The sequence below is a fragment of the Urocitellus parryii genome, chromosome 5 (assembly GCF_045843805.1).
Source record: "Urocitellus parryii isolate mUroPar1 chromosome 5, mUroPar1.hap1, whole genome shotgun sequence".
Lineage (NCBI taxonomy): Eukaryota > Metazoa > Chordata > Mammalia > Rodentia > Sciuridae > Urocitellus > Urocitellus parryii.
In genome coordinates, this window is record NC_135535.1 from 4,217,578 (window position 1) to 4,231,172 (window position 13,595).

General features: G+C 46.3%; 1 protein-coding gene across 1 annotated transcript in view; it reads right to left on the reverse strand.

The window, feature by feature from the left end:
- Atxn10 (ataxin 10) overlaps positions 1–7,227 on the reverse strand; it is a 144,113-nt gene extending 136,886 nt beyond the window's left edge. Inside the window, exon 1 of the mRNA XM_026394290.2 lies at positions 6,903–7,227. Coding sequence (XP_026250075.2) covers positions 6,903–7,018 — 116 coding nt within the window. The 5' untranslated portion in view covers positions 7,019–7,227. The remainder of the gene's footprint in view (positions 1–6,902) is intronic.
- Positions 7,228–13,595: the final 6,368 nt, after the last annotated feature.

The window sequence follows — 13,595 nt, forward strand, 5'->3', positions numbered from 1 at the left end:
TTATGTTTAGATCTATAATCTGTGTTTACATATTTCTTGGGAATGGTGTGAAGTGTGTGTCAAAGTTCAATTTATTCCGGTTGAATGTTATCTACTTGGTCTACCACCACTTGTTGAGAGGAATCAAGTTCTGGTTTTCAGTTTGCAAATACTCTGCAAAGGGAAGATGCCAGGAAATGGTCTCAATTTTCCTAATCAAATATTCAGCATTCAATAAAAAAGACACAACCAAATATCTTCAGACAGACACACCACACATACAAAGAAAGAAACTGATAACAGAAAGTTACGAGAATGGGCTGGGGTTGTGGCTCAGTGGCAGAGTGCTTGCCTCGCACATGTGAGACACTGGGTTCGATTCTCAGCACCAAATAAAAATAAACAAATAAAGATATCATATCCATCTATAACTAAAAAATATTTTTTAAAAAAGTTATAAGGTACATCCTTTAAAATAAGTATAATATGTTCAAGAAGATAGATAATGAGATGGATTTCAACAGAGAATAGCAATCTGTTTAGAAAAAAATCAAATTATATAATACAATAACTCCAAAATACAGTACCTGAGTCTAAAAACACAATAGATGCTAGATTAGACACAGCAGAAAAGAGGATTAGAAAACTAGAAGGCAGGTTAGTAGAAAACTTTCAAAAAGAAGCTTGAAGTTTAAAAAATATATGGGGTGGAGAGGGAGAGAGAGAGACGTGCGTGAGTACAGACAGACATACAGAGAAAATGCCTATGAGACATACAAAACAGTGGAAAGTTTAACATGTATAAGTGGAATTCCAGAAGCAAAGGAGAGAACAGAGAGAAGCAACATCTGAAGAAGTACTGGCTAACAATTTCCCAAACCAATTAAAGTCATCAAATTTAAGAAGCAATAACCAAACAGGATTTAAAAAAAAAAAAAAAAGCCAAACATCTCTGCCCTCACCTGTCTTCCATTCTAGAAAGAGTAAGTTAAAACACAGTAAGTGCTGTAAGTTCTGGAAAAACAGAGCTAATAAGGTGAGGTGTGGAAGAACAACCTGGCACGTGACTGAGTTACTCCCCGGCTGGGTGTTTTGAGGTGTCCGGTGGCAGAAAATGCAGCAGGACATCCCGCCCTTCTTGAGTTCAAGGACAGTGTCCATGTAGAGGCATGTCTCTCCACTACCCCAAGGATCCAATCACCTCACCTGACCTTGCAACACTGCCCCCCTTGACCTTCATTGGACAGGATTTTCCCCAGACTTTAGATTTCCCCTATAAAAGCCCACTCCCAAGCATGCTTGCTCTCTCTCACTAGCCTCTCCTGTAGATCCTCACTTCCCCCCTGGGGAGCTTGAGGCAGAGAGCACAAGGAGCCATCCTGGGTCCCAGAGCTTGTTTTACAGGTAAAATTGTGTATCTGTTTTATTTTGTAACTCCCTGAGAATTTCCCTGCATGACCAAACAATTAACCACCTATGCTGGCCGGGGACAAAGGTGAAGGGGTTCAGAAACATCAAGCACCTTTAACAGGATGCCCAAGTTAAGGCAAACAGAAAAACAATTTTAACTAAATACATTTTAAAAAGTCAAGTAAGCCAAACTGACAAATGGGGGAGGGCAGGGGTTTCTACCTGAGTAAGAGAAAAGGCCAAGCAAGCACAATGCTTGAGCCATGCAAACCAGCACTCCATGACACCTTGTTAAGCCTCTGCTACCCTCACACAACAGGGCAGTGAAGGGGAGGTGCTCACTTTATTCGAGATAATCAAATGAAACCAGGCACAATGGTGCACACCTGTAATCCCAGCAGCTCAGGAGGCTGAGGCAGGAGAATCACAAATTCAAAGCCAGCCTCAGCAAAAATGAGGTGCTAAGCAACTCAGGGAGACCCTGACTCTAAATAAAATACAAAATAGGACTGGAGATGTGGCTAAGTGGTTGAGTACCCCTGAGTTCAATCCCTGGTACCCCCTCCCCCCCCAAAAAAAAAAAATAATAAGATGGAGCTATAAGGTATCATTCATATGAGAATTTATAGAAAACAGTTATCAAATGTTACATTTATCTTGTGAACATTCAAGAGCCCAGAGACAATCCTTGCCTACAATTTCAGAGCAGTAGATGATAGTGCATTCCACACCTGCACTGCCCAGGAAGGCACCCGGTCACATGTGGCCACTGTATACCTAACTCTGTTTACTGCAGATCAATTTGAATTTAAAAAGTCCTACGTGACTGACGGCCTCTTAACAAACAGCACAGGTGTGTCTCTAGGACACATCACAAAGGTAACAAGAGCTGGAAAATAAAACCTCCAGAAGACTAAAACCAGAATTTTTAAAGCTTTTTAAAGTTTTTAGTTATACATAAACACAATATCTTTATTTTGTTTATTATTCATTTTTTCGTAGCGCTGGGATCAAACCCAGTGCCTCAAATGTGCGAAGCAAGCGCTCTGCCACTGAGCCACAAACACAGCCCCAGAGAATTTTTAATTTTTATATCTTAGTTTGTTCCAGGAAGGATTTAACATGATTTGCAATGATTCACAGCACAGTACACACACACACACACACACACAAAAAAAAAAAAAATCACTTGTTAAGCAAATGTGAAATATGCAGATATCCATATTCAACCAGAGGTATAAAACAAATGTAAAATAGATTAGAGAAAAAAAAATTATCCTCCAAAGAGAAATATTAGCTGAGGAGAATCTTAATACCTATATTTTGTGGCCATAAGCAATTATTCAGCAAATTTTAGTGGTTAATTATTCAAGAGGGCTACAAAATGTCTGATGCATGACTTTAGACTGTATTAATGATTCACTACCATACAGCAAAGCATCCCCTGAATTTAGCTATTTAAAGAAGAAACATTTATGATCTTACACATACAACTAGGACGATCGGAAATCTGATAAAGGGACTAGGGAAATGGCTCACTGGTAGAGCACTTGCCTGGCATCCAAGAAGTCGTGGGTTCAATCCCCAGCACCAGAGAAAAAAATCATAACCACAGAAAAGAAGAAAGAACTCTGAAAGTGGCTCAGGGTCTGGAGGTTGCATATACAGCTAAAAGTCTGGCTGTTCTGAGAGGACCCACTTCCACACAGCTCTTCAATGGCCCTCAGCAGCAGGCCCGTTCCTCTCCACAACACTCTGAAGATGCATGCAGCGTCCTGACCTGGCAGGATGCATGATCCAAGAGAGAGCAAAGAAAAAGGTGAGATCACACACTGTCACTCCTTCCATGATCTGCTCTTTAGAAACAAGTCACTATGTTCAGCTCACATGAGAAAAAACCTGACAGACTTGAGTCAAGGGTTGTGTGGACATGTAATGGGATATGAGAATCTCCTTTTCCTTGAGGGTTGAGGGTTGCTAAAAATTGTATAATGAAATTCCAGAAGCTCTTTCTCTGGAAACCTCAAATTAGAATTATCAGGGGTTGCACCAGCACCACAATTAAAAACAAAACTTTAAATTATCACTATCCTAAAATAGCTTCAGTTGTTTGCAATAAAGCAGGAGGTGAAACACAATTGCGCTCCCGTTCATTTCAGACCAGTCCTTTGGTTTTTTGTGGGGTACAAGGGATTGAACTTTGGGATACTTGACCACTGAGCCACACCCCCAGCCCTACTTTGTATTTTTTTTTTAGAGACAGGGTCTCACTGAGTTGGTTAGCACCTCGCTTTTCCTGAGACTAGCTTTGAACTTGTGATCCTCCTGCCTCAGCCTCCCAAGCCACTGCACTGGCCAGACCAGTCCTTTCTTAACAGCAGGTCCTTTGCATGAACCACAGTGCTATACAAATAACATCATGGATCCTCACAATACTTCTGCAAAGTGGTTACCATCCTCCCGTTTTCAAGATGAAAAACAAGAAGTCTGCAGAAACCAAGCCAGAATTTCTGTTCAGGTCTACATGGTTCCAAGGCCCTCGCCAAGGCGTCTACAGAGACCAAGCCAGGATTCCTGTTCAGGTCTACACGGCTCCAAAGCCACTGCCTAAATGTCTGCAGAGATGGAGCCAGGATTCCTGTTCAGGTCTATGTAGTTCCAAGATCCCTGCCAAGACGTCTTCAGAGACCAAGAAGCCAGGATTCCTGTTCAGATCTACATGGCTCCAAGGCCACTGCTCTTCCCACTGCAGGGTTTCTACCACTGACATCAGACGGAAGCTCGTTTTTTTAATATCAAGGACTTCAGGAAGAGCACAAAGTACATAAGTTTATAATTCTTTTTCCATCAAGGAAAAGTAAGTTACTTTCCTTATTCTTGTTTTCAATTTGTCTATTTCCTATCTGCTATTCTGAGGATTCATTCTGCTTCCCTTTATGTCTCATCCAACTCCTGACACTTTGGACCATTTGCATTCCCATTCCATGCTATACAACAGCACTAGGCCTATCCAAGGTGACACTCCTACCCCTGCCAATAAAGACAAGCATCCCTCAAGGATCTCTGACAGTGTGTCAGGACTAGAGGGATCCTCTCGGAGACAAACCCTACAGACCACAGTGATTTGCATGAAGACAGAGGGACACAGTGACAGGCACAAGACCAGAAGCCTGTCCTTACAGACCATGATCTAGAGCTCTCTGCACCACCACAGTTGTCTCTCTCCATCCCAGGACCTGCCAATCAGTTCACCTTTCCTAGGCCCCAAACTTTGCCTACAACAAGGACGCTGCCCCAGAAGAAACTGAACCAAGTCTGAGTAATACCCTCATTCACTCCTTCTCCCCCAACAATCCAAATGGTCCCTGAGTTGTGTTCATTTAATTTTATAAGTATTTCTCAATCTTTTTCCTATCCAGCCCTACAATATGTCCTATCTTTGGGTACTTTTTTTTACTTGTGCTTCTGCAATAGCTTCTTAAAGCCCCCCTACTCTAGCTTCACCCTCTCTTATTCCATACAGTCGCAGCCAGAAGGTCTTTCTAATACCCAGATGTTATCATGCCAGTTCCTTGATAAAAACCTTCAGTGATACAACAGACCAAGTCAAGAGGGCCTTGTAAACTGACTCAGAGCCTTAGATTTTCTCCAGCAGGCTATTAAAAGGAAAATGAGGTTTCAATGTCGCCTCTGGACCAGACCTAACCCATGATGTTTCATTTAATCCTCTCTGCAGCACTTTGAAACCAGTCTATGGCCCCTTTGCAAATACTTATTTTTCCAACAAGTCCTCTTCATGCGTTGTAACACAACAGCTGCAGTAATACTGGCTTACCCATCAATCCCAAATATCCATGGGCTCCCTATGTGCAGCACCTGTTCCTACACAGATCTCCCTTCTGACATGCTTACATAGCAATTCCCTAACATACTTGACAAAAGGAATCATGCCACATTCGTCTCTGTACCCAGACTCCAGCAAAGAACCTGGCTCATGGTAGGCACTCAACAAATGGGTGATGACTGGGTTATGGATCCAGCTTGGTATAGATAATGCTAAGCTTCAAATCAACCAACCCTGTCTCCCAATAATATCATATCAAGGTGTCACTCCTACCCCTGCCAATGAAGACAAACATCTCCCCTAAAAACCCAAGGAGCACTGCCCTGGGCTTTCTGCACCTTCCAGCAGCTCCACTCTTTCTACTGACCGGGGGTACCAGAACTGCTCAGACCAGGTATCTAGTTCAAAGAGAGGGGCACTTCTTATCACCCTCTAGACCAATCCAAAACTAGATGCTCCTTTCCCCTGTGTTTTCTCTTTGCCCAAACCCCCAGGGTTGCTTGTTGTTTTGGCTTCCTACAGGAGAAAACAAGGACTTTGCATTTTTCCACTAATACAGTATCTTTGTACCAAGCACATCCTGAGGAGATAATATGCGTTATTTCATTTAGTCCTCATGACAAGCCCATAGGGAGATACTGTCCAATATTATTCCCTTTAAACCAAAGGGGCATTGAGGCCCAGGGAAGAGAACCAAATCAAATGGGAACTGAGGGCTTCAGATACTTTATATTTCCACATGCTTTACTTCACCTGTCCCTCTGTACCATCCAGCAATGCAGTTATGCATCATATTCCCGTTTTTAGGTCAGGAATCTAAGTAAGGTTTCAAGAAAGTGCTCAATAGTCCAACTGGTTAGGCTAAGAATCAAACCCAGGCTTGATGGACTCCTGGACACCTGGTCTTCTCACCAACTGGGCCAGCCATTCCCAGCCAGTGCTCTGCACACCACACAACACTGCTCCAGGGCAGTGCAACCCATCGGGACCCACAGAAAAAGGCCTCAGAATGTGCAGCTCCAGTAGCCTCCAGGTCAAGCGCTCTAAACAGAATCCACAAGACGGGGCAGTAGGCCAGGAAAACAGGCCTGCAGAACAGGGACAGCCCCCATGGGGGTGGACTGCAGGCACGCAGGGCAAGGCGCAGAGTCCAACAGGACAGGGCTGCAAGCACAGAGGGCAGAAACAGAGTCCCACAGGGCAAGGCTGCAGGCACGCAGTGCATGGCAGGCATAAGGCAGGGGCAGGCACACAGAACAGGACTGCACGCACACAGGGCACGGGCTACAGGCAGAGGGTAGGGGCATGCACAAGGAGCAGGGGCAGGCACAAAGGGCAGGAGCAGGCACAAGGGGCAGGGGTGCAGGCACATGGGGCAGGGGTGCAGGCACAAGGGGCAGGGGTAGAGCCCGCAGGGCAGGAATGCAGTCCGAGGGCAGGGCTGCAGGCAGAGGGCAGGGGCAGAGTCCCGCAGGGCAGGGCTGCAGTCCGAGGGCAGGGCTGCAGGAGGAGGACAGGGGCAGAGTCCCGCAGGGCAGGCTGCAGGCGGAAGGCAGGGGCAGAGTCCCGCTGGGCAGGCTGCAGGCACACGGGGAAGCGCCCCCCGGCAGGCCTCGCGTGGCCCCGCGCCTCGCAGCCCCGCCCCACCCCGGCGCCCGGCGGCCGTTACCGGTTGCGCTGCTCCTTGAAGAGCGCCGTGAGCGCGCGAAGGGCCTCCAGATCCTGGATGGGCGCCGGCACCATGACGCCCGAGAGCCGGGCGGGCGGAGGCCTGGGCGCCGCCATCTTGCCTCCTGCGCGGCCGAGCGGCGCTGAGGAACGGCGCTGAGGGGTGGCGAGGGGCGGCGAGGGGCAGCGAGGAGGAGCGGCGAGGGCCGAGGGGCCGAGGTGGCAGGAGGCGAGGCGGAGGCCGAGCGGCAGCACGAGCGCGGGGCCGCACGCAGCGCCGGAGCCCGGGAGCCGCCACCCAGCCGCGCAGAGCCGCCGAGCAGGCCGGGGAGGGGGCGGCGGAAGTCCCGCCCGGGCGGGGGGCGCGCCGGAAGTCTCAGGGCGCGGGGTCGCGGGGGTCGCCGCCGGAGCGGGGCGGGCCTGCGTCCTGGGCGGGGCCTCCGGGCCGGGGTCGCGTCGGCCGCCGGTGGGGGACGGGTCTGGGATGGACGCGCCCCCAGGGCGGGGAGACCAAGTGGCGGTGTCCCCCTCGTGGGCAGGGACGGCACAGAGACCCCTGAGGGCCGCGGACGCCCCAGGGACAGATGCTGGGCGAGGCCGGGGACGGGGGCGCAGACCTGGGTCCTGCCTCTTCAGTGGGTCGAGGAGGCCGCGCTGGCCGGCAGCAGCCCCAGGCGCACCCTGAGAGCCGGTCACGGGGCTCGCTGACCAGCACTATCCCGGCTGGCGCTGGGCGCAGGCGGAGTGCACTGCGGGCTCCCGGGCTCCCAGACTGAACAGGGTCAGAAGCAGCAGCAGAGCGCTCCAATAGCAGGGTAAGAAGCGCGTTTCTCTAAGGAAAGGAATATGTTCTTCTACAAGAGTTCAACAAAGCGTCTCTGACCAGGGTTGATACCGACATTTTCTTTCCACGCCCTTAATCAAATTGCACTGCGTGTGCTTTCTGCACTGCGTGTATTTTTTTTTTTAACAAGAATAATTGCCAGACCCTGTGCTGAGTGCTGGAGATGGGTCAGTAAGGTGGTTCCAACCCTGAAAGATCTCAGACCTTTGAGAGAGAGGCAGTCCAGTGACCTGCTGTGACAGGAACTGTACAGATTGCTGTGGAGTCACTTAAAATATACATATTTTATATACTCAGCCTCCACATATTAATTGAAGACTAGGAGTGTGTTCAAGTGTGGCACTTTGGTCATTCTTTGTTGAATGAAATTTAAAGACACAACAAACATAACTAGAGCGTGCCCGCCAGTGAGCTGGCACAACCCAGATCCCTGATGCTGTCATTCAGTTTCTGTTTTCTGGCTACATGTTCCTCTGTTGTAGGGACAGATGAGGCAAGGCACCGGAGATAGCAGGAAACCGTTTTATTTGGCTGCAGCCAGGTCCAAAGGGCACAGTTTTTCAGGGAGTTTCAGAGTTTTATACCCAGAAAACAAGGGGAGGGGCTCGGAAGTTCACAGTTTGCAGAAGTTCACATAAAAGCAGCTTTTTCTTTCACTGTTCTGGGCAAGTTAACCCTTCAACCATCTTTGGAGAAAGATCCTAGCTATCTATTGTGTATATTGCTAGAATTACAAGCTCCAGAAGGGCAGAGATGGACACAGAACCTTTATATTATTTTTTACGTGGTGCTGAGGATCGAGTCTAGTGCCTCATATGTGCTAGGTGAGCGCTGTATCCCTGAGCTACGACCCCAGCCCTGTTGAGTTTACTTTTGTTTCTCCAGCCATCACCTGGGAGAAGATCCACTCTGTGGTAATGGCTCAATAAATATGAACTGAGTTAATGAACAAAGATTTTTTTTTAGATATGCTGAATTTTCAGAAAGAAGAAAGGAAATGGCATGAATCCAGAAGAAAACACAACAATCCAAACAAAAAGTGTGGAAAAGAAAGAGTATGGAAAAGGAGGAAGAAAAAGCCACAAGAGAAGATTTTAAAAGTGTCATAATTAGGACAGAAGAGAAGTAGTAAGGGTAAGGAAACCACAGGAAGTCAAGGTGGTCAGTGGTGGATAGGGTCAACCACTCAGAAAGACTAGCGATTTTCCACCTTGCCTGAACTGATGGAACCAAGCTAGTAGTTCAGGGTTCAGTGGCATCTTTTTATGTTATATAACTACCTTGAGTAAACCAGGCGAACATGCCACCACAGTGAGGGACACAAAGTAAGCCTTGGCCAATACTTTAAAGCATTTATCATAGACTATTTTAGAAACTAGTTTTGTAAAGACAAATAATAGTCATTAGCCATCAATAAGTTCTGGGTCTATTAAGGGAATAGAGAAGTAGAAACAGAGAGATGATACATTATAATAATTGCGGAAAAAAAGCTAGGGAACAGGAGAGGTGAAGAAAGCTAACCAGAGAAAGTATCACCTAAATCCTAAATAATAATATGCGCACTCGGCAGGCAAAAGATGAAAATGCTTTCCAGAAAATGAAGCACTGAAAATGGCCTTAGACCCACTGACTTTGTGAGCTTTACCAAGCATGGAGAAAAGGGTGATCCCTTCTTTTACAGTAAGTTTCAGAAAATGGAAGAAGTTTCACTTTGGTCATGTCAAGTTACTTAAAGTCATCCTCTGAGTGACAAAACAAAAATAAAACCACCAGGCGCAGTGGTGAACACCTGTAATCTTAGCAACTCAGGAGACTGAGGCAGGATAGTCCGAGTCTGAGGCCAGTCTGGGCAACTTAGCAAGACCCTATCTCAAAATAAAAAGTAAAAAGGACTGAGGATGTAGCTCAGTGGTTGAGTGCCTCTGGATTTAATCCCTGGTACCAAAAAGAAAAAAATTAAGAAAGGAAAGAAAAATCAGAATGGTGTCACATGCTGCACTTAGATGGCAGGAGCAAATAAAAACCGTCTTTGGAGGGGCTGGGGTTGGGGCTCAGCCGCAGAGCACTTGCCTCTCACGTGTGAGACCCTGGGTTCGATCCTCAGCGCCACATAAAAATAAACAAACAAAATAAAGATATTGTGCCCATGTATAACTAAAAAAAAAATTTAAAAAAACATCTTTGGAGAAAGATCCTAGCCATCCAACTATTCCTATAAAAATTCTCAGATACAGTGAACAACACAAAAATAGCTAGTCCTCAGAATGACAAGACACCAGAGAACTAGCAGAAGCAACTTGTGACAGATACTGAGGCAGGGGGACTTAACCTGGAATTCTCAGGCAGAGGCAATGACACAGCATGTACATTGTTCAAAGGAGTAGAATGCAACTCAAAAGTCCAAGCAAGGAATGGAGCTGTGAAACGCAGTGTGTTGAGAAAGAAAACAAAATCTGGGTTGGAAAAGAGGGCAGAGGGCTGAGGTTGTGGCTCAGTGGTGGAGCCCTTGCCTAGCACGCATGAAGCACTGGGTTCAATCCTTACACCACATAAAAAAAAAAAAAAAGGTATTGTGTCCATCAACAACTAAAAATTTTTTTAATTAAAAATAATAAAAAAAGAACCCAAAGGATGGAATTCACAGCAGGTTGGAGAGAATAAATGAATTGGAGATGGGTCCGAAGAAATTATCCAACATGAAAAAAATAAAAGTATGAGAATACAGAAGGACTAAGAGGCAGAGAATAGATTGAGAATGTGTGACAGATAGCGAGAGTCTCAGAAAGAGAGAGAAATAGGACAGAAATCTTTAGACCCCAAACTACAGACTCAAGAAGTTCAATGAAATCAAAGCAGAGAAGGTGAAAAGAAATCTACAAATAGACACATCCTGGTGAAACTGCAGAAAAGGACAAAAGCTGATAAGAAGGTGTAAGAAACCAAGCTTATTTTTAACGGAGTGAGAATTTGAGCAGGCTACATTCTCTAGAGGAAGTGTTCTGAAAATATAAACAGCTGCCAGCCACGGGTGCTAAGCCGCAAAGACATCCCAGCCAAGATGGGGTGAAGAGTGCGGGGTGAGGAGCAAGTTGGCCTCATGAAATGACCGTCCCTGTGTAGAACAACAAGGAGCAGTGACTTCCAGGGGTTTAGTACATGAAGAATTGCAGTGTTCATGACCCGGCTCTGCCCCAGCCTTCCCAATACCCCCAGAAGCTTTCCACCCTCGCTCCCAGCCAGTGCTCCCAGATCCCCTCTGTGGGCAGGGGCCCAGGGGTCCTTCCTGCTCAAGCAGCACCTCTGCCTTACACGTCCCAGCCAGCAGCCAAGATCACAGAAGGCTGAACTTGGAGTTCCTTTATTAGTATTGACATTATCTGGTATCAAGCCCCCAGTTTCAAACATCTGGCAGAAAACTGTGGCAAAGAGCCTTACAAATGCCATTCCGAACAGGGCCATCGCTGAGCACACACAGTGCTATTCACAGGGCTTTGTGGACAAGCTCAGCTCGTTCCCACCGCTGGGCAACATGACAAAGACTCAGCCCCAGCAAACAGTCCTAAAATAGATATGCTGCAAGAAAACCAACCCACAGGTGTCTGCGAGTGTGCGAAGCAGACAGACCCCTTTGAGGGGGCCATGCTCATCAGGAGGAGCAGGGAGGGGAGCTGTGAGGAATGCCGCCTCTCAGCTGTGGGCTTGGGCCAGCTGTCGTACGTGGGTGTACACAGCAGCGGTGGGGGGACACGTGCAAACCCTGCATCTTTCTGGCCTGGGGAACATCAGAGTGAACATGAAAATGAGACACTGAAGAGAGAGAGCAGACCGCAGAAGAAAAAGGCCGAGAGGAGATCCTCATGTTCATTCTGTCCGTGTCTCACTTCCCACAGAACCGTGTCACTCGGACCCGAGCTGGTGCACTAAAGAAAAGGGTCTGAAGCCAACCCAGGGCTTCCCCTAGAACAGTCTTCAGTTGGAACCCACACAAGAAAACAGCCTGCAAAAAAAGAATCAACACTCAACACAGGAAAATAACTGAATCCAGAAACCCTGCAGCCCAACATCGTACGATCCAAATGCAGCCTGAAGTAGAAAGAAACAGGAACGTGGAAAACACTGTTAGAGAGAAGAAAAGCAATAAAATCCACCCTGGAAATTCACCAGGGTTACAGTCCACAGAAACGAGTTTTAAAGCACCTTCCAAAACTAAATGAAGTAAAACAAAACACGACTTGAGGGCTGGGGGTCTGGCTCAGCAGAAGAGCGCTCGCCTAGCACGCATGAGGCACTGGGCTCAACCCTCACACCACATAAGAACAAATAAATACAGTTATTGTGTCCATCTACAACTAAATATATATATTTAAAATATATATATTTATAAATATATATATATATAAAAAAACCCTGAATGAGAAAAACCTCAAGAGAAAAATGGTAAAGCTCAGCAGAGAAATAGAAGCAATAAAATAGGACCAAATAGAAATTATAACCCTGGAAAGCACAATTTCTGAAATTAAAAGTTCACTGGAGTTGACTGCAGTGGCTTTTTGTAGTCCCACAGACTTAGGTGCCTGAGGCAAGTTCAAGGCCAGCCTCAGCAACTTAGCCAGGCCCTAAGTAACTCAGTGAGATCCTGTTTCAAAATAAAAAGGACTGGGGCTGGGGTTGTGGCTCAGTGGCAGAGTGCTTGCCTAGCACCTGTGAGGTACTGGGTTCAATCCTCAGCACCACATAAAAATAGATAAATTTAAAATAAATAAAAAGGACTGGGGATTTGGCTCAGTGGTAGAGTGATAGAGTGCTCCTGGGTTCAATTACTAGTAACTCTCTCTCTCTCTCTCTCTCTCTCTCTCTCTCTCTCTCTCTCTCTCTCTCACACACACACACACACACACACACACACACACACTTCACTGGGGGTATTTAACAGCTGACGGCCATAAAAGAAGAATGATTGAAATGGAACCCCTGGGTAGATAAATGACAGCTAAGTAGATGGACAGGAAATGTCTAAGGATAAGGAAAAAAGAAGACATTAAAATACAACGAAGAACAAGAACCTCAGGGACTGTTAAGAGAGAAAAGAAGACCAAAAAATGTGCTTGATTTCCAAGTTTGATGAACCTCACAAACACGAGATGCTAGACTCACAGCAAGCACAGTGAACGCAGAGACACCCCGAGATACCCGCTCTGCAAGCCAGGGAGAGGGACAGCCTCAGCCTCAGGAGCACAAGGACTTGAGCTGTGGCAGAATTAGAAACCATGGAGCCAGAAAACAGTGGGTCAACACTTTTAAACTGCTGAGGGAAAAAAACTATTAATCAGAAATTCTGCATCCAGAAAAATGTGACTCAGGAATGAACACAAAGACAGTTTCAGATAAAAGTAAGATAATTCCTGACCCACAGAAATGCTAAGAGGAGTCTGCAGGCGGAGGGACAAGACATCAGAGGAACCCCAGGCATCGCCCTTGAAAGACACAATTGCCAAACTTATCTAAGAAAAATATAAACTTTGAACAATCTTAAATTGAATTTATTAGGAAAAAAAAAAAAGAACAGTGCTTCCCATAAAGCAAACTCCAGACTGACAGGGCTTCAGAAGTAAAGGCCGCCTGTGCTACGGGAAGAAATAGCTCGGTCCTACACCGAACCTTTCAGGAAGTAGAGGCAACACTTCCAATGAGCTTTATGAGGCTTTATCATCCTGACTCCAAACCAGGCAAAGACCACACAAGAAAAAGGAACCACGGACCCACATCCTCAAGATGATAGACACAAAAATCCTTAACAAAATATTAACAAATCAAACAATATAGAAAAGCAGCAGGAGCAAATAGGGCATA